The sequence below is a fragment of the Symphalangus syndactylus genome, chromosome 13 (genome assembly GCF_028878055.3).
Source record: "Symphalangus syndactylus isolate Jambi chromosome 13, NHGRI_mSymSyn1-v2.1_pri, whole genome shotgun sequence".
Classification (NCBI taxonomy): Eukaryota; Metazoa; Chordata; class Mammalia; order Primates; family Hylobatidae; genus Symphalangus; species Symphalangus syndactylus.
This window is the reverse complement of record NC_072435.2, coordinates 38092629-38112058: the sequence shown is the minus strand read 5'-3', so window position 1 is coordinate 38112058 and position 19430 is coordinate 38092629. Positions and strand designations below refer to the sequence as shown.

At 44.3% G+C, this 19430-nt stretch overlaps 1 protein-coding gene across 4 annotated transcripts in view; it reads right to left on the bottom strand.

Annotated features, from left to right (window-relative positions):
• Positions 1–19430, bottom strand: part of LOC129460877 (zinc finger protein 700) — a 35966-nt gene that overhangs the window by 2939 nt on the left and 13597 nt on the right. The window contains exons 1-3 of one of the 4 annotated variants that reach the window (XM_055239366.2): positions 18808–19408; positions 602–728; positions 335–395 (exon numbers count right to left, since the gene is read on the bottom strand). In XM_055239366.2, the coding sequence (XP_055095341.1) occupies positions 335–395; positions 602–728; positions 18808–18870 (251 nt within the window). In that variant the 5' untranslated portion in view covers positions 18871–19408. Of the gene's footprint in view, positions 1–334; positions 396–601; positions 738–18807; positions 19409–19430 lie in introns of those variants that run through there. The other 3 variants (XM_055239365.2, XM_055239367.2, XM_063616099.1) reach the window with 3 other exon arrangements.

Here is a 19430-nt window from a genome sequence, read left to right as displayed (position 1 = left end):
CTGCCTTCGCCTCCTGAGTAGCTGGGACTACCGATGCATACCACAATGCCCAGCTAATTTTTTGCTGTTGTTGATTTGTGGTCTCATTATGTTGCACAGGTTGTTCTTGAACTGCTGGCCTCAAGCTATCCTATCTCCACTTCTCAAAGGATTGGGATTACAGGAGTGGGCCCTCAGCCTCAGTCACATTTAAATATATGTTTTTTGAGAAAATATTCTAAGAAGAAATGAATTTGATGCTGCATTCAGTTCTTTGTTTTACTTCACTTCAACATATTCTCATATTCTAAGATTGTGCAGAGAGACACTGCTTTCTCTTGTAAGTGCAAATTACCTGAAGCTTCTTCTGGGGTTTTGGTACTCATAGTCAATGTTCTGGTCTTTCCATTTTTTTCCTAAAATACAGACACAGAAAAATAGTCCTGAAGCAGTATAAAATTGTGAAAAAGTTATTAGATTCTATGCCCATGATTTACTGCAGCCATGCCTCATTTATTCAGCAAAGTATTTCCTATCTATGTTCAAAATCACTCAACAGCTTTCATGAGCTAGAAACACTGGTTTGCTAACACACTGAGGGAAGGAATATTGTCATCCTTACCTATAGAGGTCAGGTTCCTGAAAGTTTCCAGCATCACTTCCCTGAAGAGATTCTTCTGGGAAATATCCAGCAATGTCCACTCTTCCTGGGTGAAGTTCACAGCCACATCTTCAAAGGCCACTGGGTCCTGAAACATCTCACATGTGTAGAGGAGGATGGGTGAGAGTGACAGCACTGGGGGCCTAGACTCTATTCCCAAGATGTTCTCAGGATGCCGTGGACTCCAAACATTTATTCCCTGCTTTGGTCATCAGATCCCTTTCTCTCTGTCTATACTTACTTTCTTCCATAAAGCAATTTTTTTTTTTTTTTTTTTTTTTTTGAGACAGAGTTTTGCTCTTGTTGCCCAGGCTGGAGTACAATGGCGTGATATTGGCTCACCATCGGGGTTCAAGCGATTCTCCTGCCTCAGCCTCCTGAGTAGCTGGGATTACAGGCATGTACCACCACACATGAGTGACCTTTACCCTTTCCCTCTTGTAGTGTGAGTGTTGTCTTGTCTTGAAAGAAACATGGGTCAGAAACAAAGTAAGCCCACCCCACTAGGAACTATGTTAAAAAAATTTCAAAAAGGGATTTAAGGGAGACTATGGAGTTACTATAACGCCAGGAAAACTTAGAACTTTGTGTGAGACAGACTGGCCAGCATTAGAGGTGGGTTGGCCATCAGAAGGAAGCCTGGATAGGTCCCTTATTTCAAAGGTATGGCACAAGATTACCTGTAAGCCAGGGCATCCAGACAAGTTCCTGTACATAGACACTTGGTTACAGCTGGTTTTAGACCCCCCACAGTGGTTGAGAGGACAGGCAGCAGCAGTGTTGTTGGCAAAGGGACAGATAGCCAATGAGGGATCTCTCCCCACCCTCCAAGGGAGGTCAGCTGCTAAAATTCTATCTGACCCAATGTCAGAGGACCCATGGCAGGAAATGGCACAGCAATGCTCCCGGCTCTTACCCAGAAGAGAGACTCCCCACTCCTGAGCCCACAGCACCTGTGCCTCCACCGGGCAGATACACCCATAGACCACCCACAGCAGAGAAGAGAGAATGTGAAGCTGCAGGAGAAACCCCTCCTTTGGCGGCTCATTTACGACCTATGACTGGAAAGACAAGTGCCCCCAGTTAAAGAAGAAACAAAATGGCTCTAAGCCAGAGGTCTCAGGCAAGGACGAAAGGGCCTTGTTTAATCTGGCAGAAGGGTTACTGGACTAAGGGGGACCAGGCTCAGGTGACCCTAACGAGCCCATGGTCAGGATGACAGTCAGGGACAAGGACATTGAGTTTCTCGTCGATACTGGTGCTGAACATTCAGTAGTAACCACCCCGGTCGCCCCCTTATCCAAAAAGACTATTGATATAATCGAAGCCACAGGAGTCTCGGCAAAACAAGCTTTCTGCTTGCCCTGGACTTGTACTGTAGGGGACATGAAGTAATTCACCAGTTCTTGTACATGCCCGACTGCTCCTTGCCCTTTCTGGGAAGGGACTTGCTTAGCAAGCTGAGAGCCACCATCTCTTTTACAAAGCACAGCTCTTTTACAGCTAAAGTTACCCGGAAAGGGAGTCATCATGGCCCTTATGGTCCCCCAGGAGGAGGAATAAAGACTTTTCTTAACCGAGCCAGGCCAAGAGATAAGACCAGCTCTGGCTAAGCAGTGATCAAAGGTGTGGACGGAAGACACCCCTCCAGCGCTGGCAGTCAACCAAACCCCTGTACCTATAGAAGTTAAGCCTGGGGCCCAGCCAGTCAGGCAAAAACAGTACCCAGTCCTGCAGAGAAGCTCTTGAAGGTATCCAGGTCCACCTCAAGCACCTGAGAGCCTTTGGAATTATAGTCCCTTGTCAGTCTCCATGGAACACTCCCCTCCTGCCTGTTCCCAAGCTGGGGACCAAGAACTACAGGCCAGTATAGGACTTGCGCTTGGTCAATCAAGCTCAGAAAGAAAGCAGGTCATCTGCAGTCTACTGCAACCTAAAACCAGAAGGCAGGTGAGAGAATTCTTAGGAGCAGTAGGGTTCTGCAGACTGTGGATCCCAAACTTTGCAGTACTGGCCAAACCTCTATATGGGGTCACAAAGGGGGGTGCTGGGAACCTTTTGAATGGGAATCCCAACAACAGTGAGCCTTTCATGAGTTAAAGGAAAAACTTATGTCAGTCCCAGCCCTGGGGCTACCTGATCTGACAAAGCCTTTTACACTGTGTCAGAAAAACAAAAAAATGGCAGTTGGAGTTCTAACCCAGACTGTGGGGGCCTGGCCAAGGCCTGTGGCCTACCTTGTACCTACTTACTCTAAAGAAGAAAAGGACTTTCTCCAGGCAGAGGGAGGACAGGTGATGGAAGAAGGATGGGATGGATCTGGTTACTGGATGGGACAGTAGCTGTGCCACAGCTGCTGGGAGCCGCAGTCATACTGGCTGTGCATAAAACCACCCATCTAGGCCAGGAGTCACTTGAAAAGTTGTTAGGCCGGTACTTCTACATCTCACATTTATCAGCCCTTGCCAAAACAGTGGCACATCGATGTATTAACTGCCAACAACACAATACAAAGCAGGGTCCAACCATTCCGCCCGGCATACAAGCTTATGGAGCAGCCCCCTTTGAAGATCTGCAGGTAGACTTCACAGAAGTGCCAAAATGTGAAGATAACAAGTATTTACTAGTTCTTGTGTGTTCATACTCTGGGTGGGTGGAGGCTTACCCACCGCAAACCGAGAAAGCTGGTGAAGTAACCTGTGTGCTTCTTCAAGATCTTATTCCTAGGTTTGAAATGCCCTTACACATTGGCTCAGATAATGGGCTGGCATTTGTGGCTGACTTGGTACAGAAGACAGCAAAGGTATTGGGGATCACATGGATACTGCATGCTACCTGACCAACCTCAGAGTTCCGGAAAGGTGGAGCGAATGAATCAGACTATCAAAAATAGTTTAGAGAAAGTGTGTCAAGAAACAGGATTAAAGTGGGTACAAGCTCTCCCTATGGTATTATTTAAGATTAAATTTACCCCTTCTAGAAAAACAGGATATTCTCCTTATGAAATATTATATCATAGACCTCCTTCCATACTATGGGGACTTCCAGGCACTCCCTGAGAATTAGGTGAAATTAAGTTACAGCAACAGCTACAGGCCTTAGGAAAAATTACACAAACAATCTCAGCCTGGGTAAATGAGAAATGCCCCATTAGCTTATTCTCCCCAGTTCACCCTTTCTCCCCAGGTAATCGAGTGTGGATCAAGGACTGGAACGTAGCCCCCTCATGCCCATGGTGGAAGGGACCCTAGACCACTCACACCACCATAAAGGTAGAGGGAATCCCAGCCTGGATCCACCACAGTCGTGTAAAACCTGCAGCTCCTGGGAGGCAAGACCAAGCCTGGAAAACCCCTGCAAAGTGACTCTGAAAAAGATGACAAGCCCTGCTCCTGTCACATCTGGAAGCTGACTGGTCTATGTGTGGTGAAAGCATGAGGAAACTCATCATGGGACTCATTCTCCTTAAAATTTGGACTTGTACAATAAGGACTTCAACTGATTTTCCCTGCATGGAAGATTGTTCCCAGTGTATTCATCAGGTTACTGAGGTAGGGCAACAAGTTAAAACAACCTTTCTGTTTTCTAGTTATTATGAATGTCTAGGAACTTTAAAAGGAACTTGCCTATATAACACCACTCAGTACAAAGTGTGTAACCCAGGAAATGCCCGACTTGATGTATACTATAACCCATCTGAGCCTCCTGTGATCAAAGACTGATCACAGTCTTTGAAATAAGATTAAACAACAGAGGTTGTGGTGAGCCAAGATTGTGCCATTGAACTCCAGCCTGCTGCTGTCTCAAAAAGAAAAAAAAAAAAAAAAGAAAAGAACATCTTGTTGCATACTACAACATGCATGAAACCTCAGGATAATTGAGATAAGCAAAATACAATAAAATTCATCTTACAGAACTTACGTAGATTTGTCAAACTATCTCAAGTGTACGTGTAAAATTCCTTAAGCTGATAAGTTTTAAGCTTTGTTTTACAATAAGCAATGATAATAAATCATGGTAGCAGCCAGGCATGGTGACTCATGCCTGTAATTCCAGTACTTTGGGAGGCCAAGGCAGGTGCAATTATGGAGGTCAGCAGTTTGAGACCTGCCTGGCCAACATGGTGGAACTCCATCTCTACTAAAAATATAAAAATTAGCCAGCCGCAACAGCATGGTACTGGTACCAAAACAGATATGTAGACCAGTGGAACAGAAAAGAGCCCTCAGAAATAATACCACACATCTACAACCATCTAATCTTTGACAAATCTGACAGAAACAAGAAATGAGGAAAGGATTCCCTGTTTAATAAATGGTGCTAGAAAAACTGGCTAGCCATATGTAGAAAGCTGAAACTGGATCCCTTACACCTTATACAAAAATTAATTCAAGATGGATTAAAGACTTAAATGTTAGACCTAAAACCATAAAAACCCCAGAATAAAACCTAGGCAATACCATTCAGGACATAGGCATGGGAAAGGACTTCATGACTAAAACACCAAAAGCAATGGCAATGAAAGCCAAAATTGACAAATGGGATCTAATTAAACTAAAGAGCTTCTGCACAGCAAAAGAAAACTACCATCAGAGTGAACAGGCAACCTACAGAATGAGAGAAAATTTTTGCAATCTACCCATCTGACAAAGGGCTAATATCCAGAATCTACAAAGAACTCAAACAAATTTACAAGAAAAATTCAAACAACACCATCAAAAAGTGGGCAAAGTATATGAACGGACACTTCTCAAAAGAAGACATTTATGCAGCCAACGGACACATGAAAAAATGCTCATCATCACTGGTCATCAGAGAAATGCAAATCAAAACCACAATGAGATACCATCTCACACCAGTTAGAATGGCGATCATTAAAAAGTTAGGAAACAACAGGTGCTGGAGAGGATGTGGAGAAATAGGAACACTTTCACACTGTTGGTGGGACTGTAAACTAGTTTGACCATTGTGGAAGACAGTGTGGTGATTCCTCAAGGATCTAGAACTAGAAATACCATTTGACCCAGCCATCCCATTACTGGGTATATACCCAAAGGATTATAAATCATGCTGCTATAAAGACACATGCACACGTATGTTTATTGCGGCACTATTCACAATAGCAAAGACTTGGAACCAACCCAAATGTCCATCAATGACAGACTGGATTAAGAAAATGTGGCACACATACATCATGGAATACTATGCAGCCAGACATAAGTTCATGTCCTTTGTAGGGACATGGATGAAGCTGGAAACCATCATTCTGAGCAAACCATCACAAGGACAGAAAACCAAATACCTCATGTTCTCACTCATAGGTGGGAACTGAACAATGAGAACACTTGGACACAGGGAGGAGAACATCACACACTGGGGCCTGTCATGGGGTGGGGGGAAGGGAGACGGATAGCATAAAGAGATATACCTAATGTAAATGACGAGTTAATGGGTGCAGCACACCAACGTGTCACATGTATACATGTGTAACAAACCTGCCCATTTTGTACCCTAGAACTTAAAATATAATAATAAAAAAAAAAATCAGCCAGGCGTGGTGGTGTGTACCTGTAGTCCTTGTTAACTTGGGAATCTGAGGCGGGAGAATCATTTGAACCTGGGAGATGGAGGTTGCAGTGGGCCGAGATCACGCCACTGCACTCCAGCCTGGATGACAGAGTGAGACTCCATCTCTGAACAAACAAACAAAAAACCACAAGAATGAATAAATAGAGGCAGAAAAGGCATCTGACAAGCCTTAGCCCATTTATGTGTAGTGTCCCATTTTTGGAACGCTAAGCATGTGGGAGTTATTTATATCCCACCGTTCAAGGTTACCGCCAAAGTCTGATTTTTCACACATCTGCAGTTCGAAAAATTGCAACCTCCTGCATAAATGGGTTAATATCTCCTCATGATTAAAAACACTCATTAAACTATACAAGAGAAGATTCCATAAGATGACAAGAGAGGCACAAGGAACATAGAAAAATCTACTATAGGCCAGGCGCAGTGGCTCACGCCTGTGATCCCAACACTTTGGGAGGCTGAGGTAGGCGGATCATGAGGTCAGGAGATAGAGACTATCCTGGCTAACACAATGAAACCCTGTCTCTACTAAAAATACAAAAAATTAGCCGAGCATGGTGGTAGGCACCTGTAGTCTCAGCTACATGGGAGGCTGAGGCAGGAGAGTGGCATGAATCCAGGAGGCAGAGGTTGCAGTGAGCCGAGATGGCACCATTGCACTCCAGCCTGGGTGACACAGCGAGACTCTGTCTCAAAAACAAAAAAAAAAAAAAAAAAAAGAAAAGAAAAATCTACTATAAAGACATGTATTAAAAATTCAAAACCAGAGGCCAAGGCAGACAGGTCATTTGAGCCCAGCAGTTCGAGACCAGCAGGGGCAACATAGGGAAACCCTGTCTCTATAATAAAACAAATAATTAGACATGGTGGCACACAACAAATGGTACTGAAACACCTGGATTAGCAAATGCAAAGAAATGAATTAGACACAGAACTTCATCGTTTACAAAACTACCTCCTAATTAATCATTTACTTAAATGGAAAATGCAAAACACAACTTCTAGAACATAACAGTTGTGAAAACCAAGACAACCTTGGATTTGGCAATAAGGTTTCACACACAACACAAAAAGCATGATCTGTGAATGAGAAAATCGAGAAATTAGACTTCAAAGTAAAACTGTCAGTACTGGTACCAAAACAGATATATAGACCAATGGAACATAACAGAGGCCTCAGAAATAACACCACACATATACAACCATCTGATCTTTGACAAATCTGACAAAAACAAGAAATGAGGAAAGGATTCCCTATTTAATAAATGGTGCTGGGAAAGCTGGCTAGCCATACATAGAAAGCTGAAACTGGTTCCCTTCCTTACACCTTATACAAAAATTAATTCAAGATGGATTAAAGACGTAAATGTTAGACCTAAAACCATAAAAACCCCAGAAGAAAACCTAGGCAATACCATTCAGGACATAGGCATGGGAAAGGACTTCATGACTAAAACACCAAAAGCAATGGCAACGAAAGCCAAAATTGACAAAGGGGATCTAATTAAACTAAAGAGCTTCTGCACAGCAAAAGAAACTACCATCAGAGTGAACAGGCAACCTACAGAATGAGAGAAAATTTTTGCAGTCTACCCATCTGACAAACGGCTAATATCCAGAATCTACAAAGAACTCAAACAAATTTACAAGAAAAAAACAAAAAACCCCATCAAAAAGTGGGCAAAGGACATGAACAGACATTTCTCAAAAGAAGACATCTATGCCGCCAACAGACACATGAAAAAATGCTCATCATCACTGGTCATCAGAGAAATGCAAATCAAAACCACAATGAGATACCATCTCACGCCAGTTAGAATGGCAATCATTAAAAAGTCAGGAAACAACAGATACTGGAGAGGATGTGGAGAAACAGGAACACTTTTACACTGTTGGTAGGAGTGTGAATTAGTTCGACCATTGGGGAAGACAGTGTGGTGATTCCTCAAGGATCTAGAACTAGAAATACCATTTGACCCAGCCATCCCATTACTGGGTATATACCCAAAGGATTATAAATCATGCTGCTATAAAGACACATGCACACGTATGTTTATTGCGGCACTATTCACAATAGTAAAGACTTGGAACCAACCCAAATGTCCATCAATGATAGACTGGACTAAGAAAATGTAGCACACATACATCATGGAATACTATGCAGCCATACAAAAGGATGAGTTCATGTCCTTTGCAGGGACATGGATGAAGCTGGAAACCATCATTCTCAGCAAACTATCACAAGAACAGAAAACCAAACACCGCATATTCTCACTCATAGGTGGGAACTGAACAATGAGACCACTTGGACACAGGGCAGGGAACATTATACACCGGTGCCTGTCAGGGGGTGGAGGGCTGGGGGAAGGATAGCATTAGGAGAAATACCTAATGTAAATGACGAGTTGATGGGTGCAACAAACCAACATGGCACATGTTATACCTATGTATCAAACCTGCACGTTGTGCACATGTACCCTAGAACTTAAAGTATAATTAAAAGACAAAACAAAGTAAAATGTTCTGTTTTGGAAATGACTTTGTTAACAGAATAAAAAGATAGGTGACAGACTGGGACAAAATATTGGCAGAACACCTATCTGGTGAAGGACTGGTGTCCAAAAGGTATGAAGAACTCCTAAAATTCTATAAGAAAAAAACCCACTAATCAAAAAAGAAGCAAAAAGCCAGGAACGGTGGCTCATGCCTGTAATCCCAGCACTTTGAGAGGCTGAGGCGGGTGGATCATCGAGGTCAGGAGTTCGAGACCAGCCTAACATGGTGAAACCCAGTCTCAAGTAAAAATACAAAAATTAGCTGGGCCTGGTGGCGTAAGCCTATAATCCCACCTACTCTGGAGGCTGAGGCAGAAGAATCACTTGAACCTGGGAGGCAGATGTTGCAGTGAGCTGAGATTACACCACTGCACTCCAGACTGGGCGACAGAGCCAGACACAGTCTCAAAACAAAAAAAAAAGCAAGATCTTTCCAAGTATACCTCCCCATAAAGACTGTAATTATGGCAAACAAACATGACAGCATGATCTATATTACGTGTCATTAAAGAGCAAAATGAAAACAGGCCGGGCACAGTGTCTCATGCCTTAATCCGGCACACTGGGAGGCTGAGGTGGGTGGATGACCTGAGGTGGTCAGGAGTTTGAGACCTGCCTGGCCAACATGGTAAAACCTCATCTCTACTAATAAAACAAAAATTGGCCAGGCGAGGCAGCGCACGTCTGTAATCCCAGATACTCCGGAGGCTGAGTCAGGAGAATCGTCTGAACTCAGGAGGCAGAGGCTGCAGTGAACTGAGATTGTGCCATTGCACTCCAGCCTGGGAAACAAGAGCGAAACTGCGTCTCCAAAAAAAAAAAAAAAAAAGAAAAAAGGAAAAAAAAGAAAACAATGAGTCAGCAGCAGATACCTGGTGGAGTAGCTAAAATCCAAAACACTGACACTTCCTAATGCCAATGACAGTGAACACTCATTCACTATCAATGTGAATGGAAAATTCTACAGCCAATTTGGAAGACAGTCTGCGGAGGTCTGAAGAAAATAGCATGGTCTTACTGATTCAGTAGTCTCATTCCTACAATATTGACCCAAATGAACTGAAAACTGATGTCCACACAAAAGTCCTCCCACAAACGTTTTTAGCAGCCTTACTCATAACTGCCCAAAACTAGACTCAAACAAGGTGAGTCTTTTTAAAAAAAAAAAATAGACGAGGTCTCACACTATATCTACCAGGCTGTTCTCTAACTCCCGGCCTCAAGCAATCTTCTCACCTCCATCTCCCATGTAGCTGGGAATTCAGGGATGAGGCATCACAACAGGCTCAAGATGAGCCTTTCAATAGGTGAATAAAGAAACAAACTATGGTAACACCCATCCAATGTAATGTTACTCAGTGATGAAAGAAAATGAGTGGCCGGACATGATGGCTCACAAGTGGAATCCCAGCACTTTGGGAAGCTGAGGTGGGAGGATCACCTGAGCTGGAGTGTATGAGACCCTGTCTCTCTTTTTTTTTTTTTTTTTTTTTTTGAGACGCAGTCTCGCTCTGTCACCCGGGCTGGAGTGCAGTGGCGCGATCTCGGCTCACTGCAAGCTCCGCCTCCCAGGTTCACACCGTTCTCCTGCCTCAGCCTCTCCGAGTAGCTGGGACTACAGGCGCCTGCCACCACGCCCGGCTAATTTTTTTTTGTATTTTTAGTAGAGACGGGGTTTCACCGTGGTCTCGATCTCCTGACCTCGTGATCCGCCCGCCTCGGAGACCCTGCGAGACCCTGTCTCTAACAAAACAAAAACAAAATTTTTTTTTTTTTTTGAGATGGAGTCTTGCTCTGTTGCCCAGGCTAGAGTGCAGTGGCACAATCTCGGCTCACTGCAAGCTCCGCCTCCTGGGTTCACGCCATTCAAAAACAAAATTTTTTTTAAGATAAATAAATAAAAATAAAAAATACATGAGTTGTCAAGCAACAAAGGTATTGAGAGACCTTCAATGCATATTTTTACATCAAGGAAGCAAGTCTGAAATGGCCACTTATGGCATCATTCCAAATATGTGACATTCTGGAAAATGCAAAACCGAGGCAGGAACATTATCATTTGTTTCCAGGGATAAATAGGGGTGGCAGAAGAGAGAGGGGAGAGCTATGATTAGGAAGAGCACAGGGGATTTTGAGGCCTGTGAAATGCTTCTGTATAAGACTGTGATGGTGGATACATGACACATGTAGTTGTCTTAAACCACAGAACAAAAAGAGTGAAGTTTAATGTAAAAGATGGACTTTAGGTAATAATAATATTGGCTTCTTCAATTTTCATCGTGTTCACACATAATATATTCTTGCATCAATTATAGGATACAGTACACACAGTCAATATGATTTCTTTGGTTTAAAACATTTTTTTTGAACAGGGTCTTGCTATGTTGCCTAGGCTGGCCTCCAACTCCTGAGTCCAAGCTATCCTCCTGTTTCAGCCTCTCTAAGTGAATTACAGGTATGAGGCACAGCACCTGGCCAGTCAAGATGTTTAAAATAGGGGGAACTATGAGCTTGGAAGAAAAATGTGGGAACTCTGTGGATTATCTGCTCAATGTTTTGGGTAAACAACCACTATTCTAAATAATAAAATCAACTAAATAAGAAAGTGAATTAACTATTATTCCATGTAAGGTTCATAACTGAGTTTAAATAAAATCCAATATAAAATATCACATATCGGCCAGGCGCGGTGGCTCACGCCTGTAATCCCAGCACTTTGGGAGGTCAAGGCGGGCGGATCACGAGGTCAGGATATTGAGACCATCCTGGCTAACACGGTGAAACCTCGTCTCTACTAAAAATACAAAAAATTAGCCAGGCGTGGTGGTGGGCACCTGCAGTCCCAGCTACTTGGGAGGCTGAGGCAGGAGAATGGCGTGAACCCGGGAGGCGGAGCTTGTAGTGAGCCAAGATCACGCCACTGCACTCCAGCCTGGGTGACAGAGCAAGACTCCATCTCAAGAAAAAAAAAAATCACATATTGGTTATCATTTGCATAAAAAATGTGCAAAAATAAAATATACTGATGTGGATGGGTACCCAGGTTGGGGAAGTATAAAGAAAAGTAAGGCAATTATCATTCACAGTACTGGCTCCATCAATATTTGGATTCATTGTGCAATTCTTTTATGCATTTCGTGCATATGTAATACTTTTAGTTTCTAGAATGCACACTCTATACAGAAATAAATCTCAATGAATTTTAATTATCAGCAACAACAGCATAGCATATTGAAACTAATTTTTTTGTTTGTTTTCTTTTTTCTTGAAACAGGGTCTCGTTCTGTTACCCAGGCTGGAGTGTAGTGGTGCAATCATAGCTCACTGCAGCCTCGAACTCCTAGGCTCAACAGATCCTTCCACCTCAGTCTCCTGAGTAGCTGGGTCTACAGGCACACATCACCATGACCAGGTAAGTTTTTGTATAGACAAGGTTTGCCATGTTGCCCAGGCTGGACTTATTTCATTTTTTTGAGACAAAGTTTCACTCTTGTTACCTGGGCTGGAGTGCAATGGCACGATCTTGGGATCTTGGCTCACTGCAACCTCCGCCTCCCAGATTCAAGTGATTCTCCTGCCTCAGCCTCCTGAGTAGCTGGGATTACAGGCCTGTGCCACCACGCCTGGCTAATTTTGTGTTTTTAGTAGAGATGGGGTTTCTCCATGTTAGTCAGGGTGATCTTGAACTCCTCAACTCAGGCTATTTGCATGCATTGGCCTCCCAAAGTGTTGGGATTACAGGCGTGAGCCACCACACCCGGCCAGTAATTTTAAAACTAATTTTCTTGAAGTCCAAAAAAGTCTCAAGAAGGATAAAAAATGATTATTATGCAAAAAGTTTACACTGAAAAACATCAACATAAAATGCCATAAATGGAAAAATGCCATGTGTCCTTAAAAGGAGATTAAGTGTCACTATGATGTAACCTCTCTGAAATATGCCTATAGTTATAGTTTATGAAATTTACAAGGCAGTTCGTTTCCTTCACTAAAATTAAGAAAAAGGTACTTCTAAAAACTGAAATAGAAGACAATGACTAAAAATAGACAAGATCCTCTATAGAATACGGTTGGGGGCGTTATGGCATGAATATTTGCATCAATCCAAAAAAAATCATACATTAATAACCTACCCCCAACATAGTATTAGAAGTTGACATCTCTAGGAAGTAATTAGGATTAGATGAGAGCATAGGAGTAAATCCTTTCTGAATGAGATTAGTGCCCTTATAAGAAGACACAGGAGAGCCGGCTTCCTCTCTTCTCTGTCATGTGAGGAAACCACAAGAAGACGACCATCTGCAAACTAGGAAGCGGGCCCTTGCCAGAAACTAGATCTGCCAGCTCTTTGAAGATGGACTTCATGACCTCAAGAACTGCCAGAAATAAATGTTTATTCTTTAAGCTACCCAGTCTATGGTAATTTGATATAGCAGACCAAGATGACTAAGATAGAGAGGCACTATCCCTACTACACACTGCAGCTTTGTACTCTATACTAATTAAGAGAAAATGGTATTAACAGAGAGATGGAAAGATAGACCAATGGAAAACAGCAAATTGTGAAACCAGGGCATCTATGTTTTTTTTTTTTTTGAGATGGAATTTTGCTCTTGTTGCCCTGGCTAGAGAGCAATGGTGCAATCTCGGCTCGCTGCAACCTCCACCTCCCACGTTCAAGTGATTCTCCTGCCTCAGCCTCCTGAGTAGCGGGGATTACAGCCATGCACCACTATGCTTGGCTAATTTTGAATTTTAATAGAGATGGAGTTTCACCATATTGGTCAGGCTGGTCTCAAACTCCTGACCTCAGGTGATATGCCAGTCTTAGCCTCCCAAAGTGGTGGTATTACAGGCGTGAGCCACCGCACCCAGTCTGGGCATCTATTTAAGGTAATGTGAAACTATGACAAACCAGGTATTGTCAGCCAATGATACAAGTGGTGAACACTTAACAGAAAAAGCAAGGACAAACAGTTATCTACAGGGGAATAATCAATCTACTACCCATCATCTCCATATACGATAATTTAATTAATTCTAGAGTTGCTGGTTATAGTGAGTTCTTATATTTATATGTTACCTTAGCATGCATTTTGATTATGGATTTAACATTCTCATAACAGAAGAAAACTTTACTCAAACTCAGCAGTTTCCAGTTCTCCACCTCCTCCCAGTTCCTCCATGTGGTCAACTCACATATAAGACTTACTCGGCTGCATTCATTCTGGTGACCACCTCCCTGTAGGACAGCTAAATACAACCTTGCTGGGGTGGCCTTTCCTTGTCTTTTGGGATATTTCTCTCTTCACAGTTGAGACAAACCAAAGGACAGGAATCATTTCTGTTTTTCCTCAATAGCAACATCCGATTAGCTGACCGGCCATGTGTCTCCAATTAATGGAAACTGAAGTTGGGAGAGAGAAGCTGAGCACCCACGAATTGGGTATCTAGATGAAAAGTATACCAGGCATCTCCTCCACCATTAGTCATTCAGCTGCTGCCTTGGGAGGCCCCACTCCCCTAGGCACAGATACCCACTAGACCCTCCAAGAGACAGGCAATTATGGCAATTGTGGGGGTCTTGGGTCAGCTACAGGCAGTTCTAAAACTCAAAACCTGGAAAAGATAGGAGAGTGTACTGAAGACATATCACCCTGCAAAGTTTCCAGAAGGGAACCTCATCCCAAAGACGTCCTGATAAGGTGTCTGTGTCTAGGAAAGATAAAAGGAGAGGCAGAAAGGATTTTTCAGGAAAATGTCTAGTGGTTGTTCTCTGCTTTCCTGTCATGTTAAATGTTCAGAAAACAGATTTTACTGCAAGCCCTTGAAGAGTTAGGCTGTGGTATGAGGGTGGAGGATTTGAGACCCGGCATCCCATATATTTGGAAATTGTAGGGGGAAACCAGTTGCCCTGGAAAGTGTGAAAAAATTTAAATAAGAAGCAATGAGGCCGAACTGTGTGTAGTGTCCTAAGGTCCTACCTAAGGACCCTGAAATCAAATTTAAATACAACTCTTGGAAATTACTAATTTATAGGGAAATAAAATTCATGCTTAATCAGGCACAATTTACCTATTACCTTGTAATTACATACCTAGAAATTTTCTACCTACATAGGCTGTGTGAACAAGTAAGTCAGGCCGGGCGCAGTGGTTCACACCCGTAATCCCACCACTTTGGGAGGCCAAGGTGGGTGGACCACTTGAGGACAGGAGTTTGAGACTAGACTGGCCAACGTGGTAAAACTGTGTCTTTACTAAGAATACAAAAATCAGCTGAGTGTGGCGGCACATGCATGTAATCCCAGCTACTTGGGAGGCTGAGGCAGGAGAATTACTTGAACCCAGATAGTGGAGGCTGCAGTGAGCTATCACGCCACTGCACTCCAGCCTGGGTGACAGAGACCCTATATCAAAACAAACAACAAAAACAACAAAGTAATTCAAAAATTTAAGCTGGTAGATCTCTAAATTATCTTGAAGCAATGTGATCATGGGGTTGAGTCACGTGACACATAGCTTTCACACAGCTAGCTGGAATCCTCCATTCCCTGATTAGAGATTCGCCTTCTTTCTTACCTATAGTGTTTTGTAAATGTTGTAAATGACTGAAGGGAAACAGGAAAGACCCTTTCCCTCTTCATTATTTTTTTTTTTAACTTATATTAATATGATTTTTCACAAATGAGATGGGGTCTCAACATGTTGCCCAGGCTGGTCTTCAACTCCTGAGATCAAGCCATCCACCTGCCTTGGCCTCCCAAAGTGCTGCGGTTACAGGTGTAAGCCATCCTGCCAGGCCCCTCTTCACTACTGATCTCTGTAGTAGACTACAGAGACTACTTTCTCACAGAAAGATCTCATGCCTATCAGATTGTCTTCAGCTGGAACATTAAATTCACTCTTTTAAATTGAAAAGGAAATAAAAACCAGCTAGAAAGAAAAGAAAACAAGCTCTGGGGGAAAAAAGTAAATCATTACGAATTAAGTTGTTAGCCAGGTGCAGTGGCTGATATCTGTATCTGTAATCCCAGCACCTTTGGAGGCCAAGGAAGCAGGACTGTTTGAGGCCAGGAGCTAGAGACCAGCTTGGGCAACGTAACGAGACCTAACCTCTGTAAAAAATAAAAAATTAGCCAGGTGTGCTGGTGGGCAACTGTAGTCTCAGCTACCAGGGAGGCGGAGGTGCTTGAGCCGGGAGGCCAAGGCTGCAGTAAGCCATCATTGCACCACTGCTCCAGGCTGGGCCACACAGCAAGACATTGTCTCAAAAAAAAAAAAAAAAAAAAAAAATTAAATTGTTGTATCTCATACATCAGCCTTCTATGGAAAATGTAATCCTGTTATATTTATTTGCCCTTTGCCTACGTAAGTGTTAGGGAAGCAGGTGCCTAGGGGAGCCAGAGTAACACCAGTTTAAGTTCAGCTCCATCTTGAGACTAACAAGAAACACTCCTTGCCAGTCACAACCCATGATCATAAAATGTTTCCCATGAAGAAAACAGCCTGAAGATACCTGCAAGTATCCTTACACTCCCACAACAGAATGTCCTGATGTCCCAATACCCATAACAATATGTGCTTTCAAGATAATTACAGTTGTTTCAATGCACTTGGGCGCTAAAATGTAAAGGATAGTTTTCTTTAAATCAACAGAGTAATAAATTTTGTGACCCTGTCAGTCCATATACAGGTAGGCACAGGTAGTTTATTCTTTACATAGACAAGACCCCTACATAAGAAAAACTTAAAGACAGTACGTTCCTCCACTTGCTGTATGAGGATGCCCTACTACAGAGAAGGTTTTTCTTTTTCCTTTTCTCTTTTTTTTAAATAGAGACAGGGTCTCGCTGTGTTGGCCAGGTTGGTCTTGAACTCCTTCTTGTTTGTTTTGTTTTTGGAGACGGGGTCTCACTCTGTTACCCACACTGGAGTGCAGTGGCGCATCCTCAGCTGGGCTGCAACCTCTCCCTCCAGGGTTCAAGTGATTCTCTCACCTCAGCCTCCTGAGTACCTGGGACTACAGGTGCAGGCCACCACACCCGGCTAATTTTTGCTAGTTTTGGAAGAGATGGGGTTTCACCATGTTGCCCAGGCTAGTCTCGAACTCCTGATCTCAAGTGATCCTCCCACCTTGGCCTCCCAAAGTGCTTGGATTACAGGCCTAAGCCATCATGCTGGCCCAGAGTAGCTTTCAATAAACTCTCTTCTCACTGCACTTTGTGACTCATCTTGAATTCCTTCCTGTGTGAGATTCAAGAACTCTCCTGGGGTCTGATCAGGACCTCTTTTCCTGGTAATACAAGCAAGAACTTAACTTCCAATTTTGGAGTACTGAGTCTATTTCCCTAGAGTCTGTGTTTTTCCCAAGTGGGCCACTGCTATCTTTCCGCTTGAATAAACTCTTCCAGCTGAAATCTTGACCTTTCGATTATTTCGGAGTGACAAGTCCAAATAAGGCAACTGCATCTCTGCAACCAATCAAGCATTTATCCGGTTTGTCACGTAACTTATAAAAGCCTACCCCTAAACTGGTAAACTAAAAATAAAAGCATACCTCTGGCCTGGTGAGATGGCTCACATCTGTAATCCCAGCACTTTGGGAGGCTGAGGTGGGTGGATCACTTGAGGTCAGGTGTTCGAGACCAGCCTGGCCAACATAGTGAAACCCCCACCTCTACTAAAAATACAAAAATTAGGAGGGCATAGTGGTGCATGCCTGTAATCCCAGCTACTCAGGAGGCTGGGGCAGGAGAATAGCTTGAACCGGGAAGGCGGAGGTTGCAGTGAGCCGAGATCAGGCCATTGCACTCCAGTCTGGGCAACAGAAGGAGACTCTCAAACAAAAACAAAAACAAGGTGCCTTCCCATCTAAGTGAAGTGACCGGCTCTTGGCCAAGGGGACCCCCAAAAAACCCTGAAAATTGAGTGTCTCTGTACGACAGGATGGGAGGTGAGACAGGTCTCCTTATACCCTCTCCCTTTAGGAGTTTAGATGCAGCAACTGACGCACATTCATGTAAATATAGATATCATCAGAATGGAAAAACAGACTCCTTGTGGCAAGAAGATACTAACTTACAAACAAGACCTAAGGCCACACGAGGCAAAAGTAAACTCACACCTTAGAATTAATAAAATCTCGAGAAACAGGACTGTTTTTTGGCTGGGATGGAATCAAGTGGCAGATAACAGACCCCCTTCCTTCAGCATTCCTTCCTACCTCCTCCAAACTTTAGACAAAGATTCAACACTCTCAACCAACTGCCACCTACAGAATCCCTCAACCACCTGTGCCTTCTAACCCCCCTTCCACAGGTCCCACCCTTTCTGCCAATGGAACTTACACCTTTCAGGCACTGATTCATGATTTTCCTGCAATTCCTGTCTCTCTGAAATGAATAAAACCAAACTGTCTTGAGCCGCCTCGGGCTCACTTACTCCAGGCTGCTTGGGGTTGTGTTTCCCTCGGCCAAGGTCTCTCCTATTCGGCTCTGAATAAACTTCTTTATTTTACATAGTTAGGCTTTTTCCGTTGACAAACCACAAGCCAGGAATGGGTGTTTCTCATTCGTGAATTGCTGTTTGCTCAAATGAACTCTTCAACTGTTAACGTACCTCAGTTTAATTTTTAACAGGAGAAAGTGGGGACTGGGGGCCCCACAGACCACTGCTCCTCCCACGCACGAACCCCACACCCGAGTCAGGATGCCCCCATGACCCTCCCGTTGCTTCCGCACAATCTGGGGAGACGTGGGGCTGCGGGCGCGTAACTGCCCAGAGAGGGCTCCGGGGCCGGGGCCGCAGTCGCCGCGCAGGGACGGGACAGGACGCCCGGGTCCTGGCTGCCGGGCCAGCCCCGTCCAGCGGCCAAGGGGACTGAGGGCCGAGCTGCTCAAGGAGAACTCGGTTCCAGACCCCGGAGTCGCCCGCAGGAAGGCCCGGGTCCCGCCACAGCCGGTTCCCGCCTGTTCCAGGCAGCCCCTCCCCCGTCTCACGACACCCGGCCCCGCACACGCACCATTTCCCGGCTTTCAGATGTCCCGGGGTCCCTTCTACAGCTCCTGTGACTACAGCAGGGCATAGCGCAGGCGACAGAGCGACAGAAGCCTGGGTAGAAGCACCAGGTCCCTCTCGGGCTGGACAGACCAGATCACAACAGCCGCCCGCTCAGCGACGAAGGTGAGGGCAGGAATAAGACCCCTTCCATTTCCGGATGAACTGTGGAAAGGGCAACGCCCCAGCACCTCTGATTGGATGAAATGCTAGGTCCCGCCCCCCACATCTGAGTGACAGCTGAAGCCCTGAGTATCAGGCCCCGCAGAGCCAGACGGACGGATTCTAGCCACAGCTTCTCTAAGGGCGAGCTGCTTTCTGCATTGTGGTTATTGGTTATTTGCATTTCAGCCAAACTTGCTATTGATAGAAGAGAACACTAGCATCATCCTCACTCAAGGGACTGTCCCTACTCCTTCGTTCTGCACGGGGTCACAGGAGTGTGCCGGGAATTTCAGACTCAATGTCCAGAGGAGCTATCTGCTGGCCTCAGAGCAGCAGGGGAACCGAGATCAGGCCAGGCACGACTGCACCAGGAGGAGACGCATATGTCCTCGAGCGGGCCGGAATTGGGGATGAGGCGTGGCC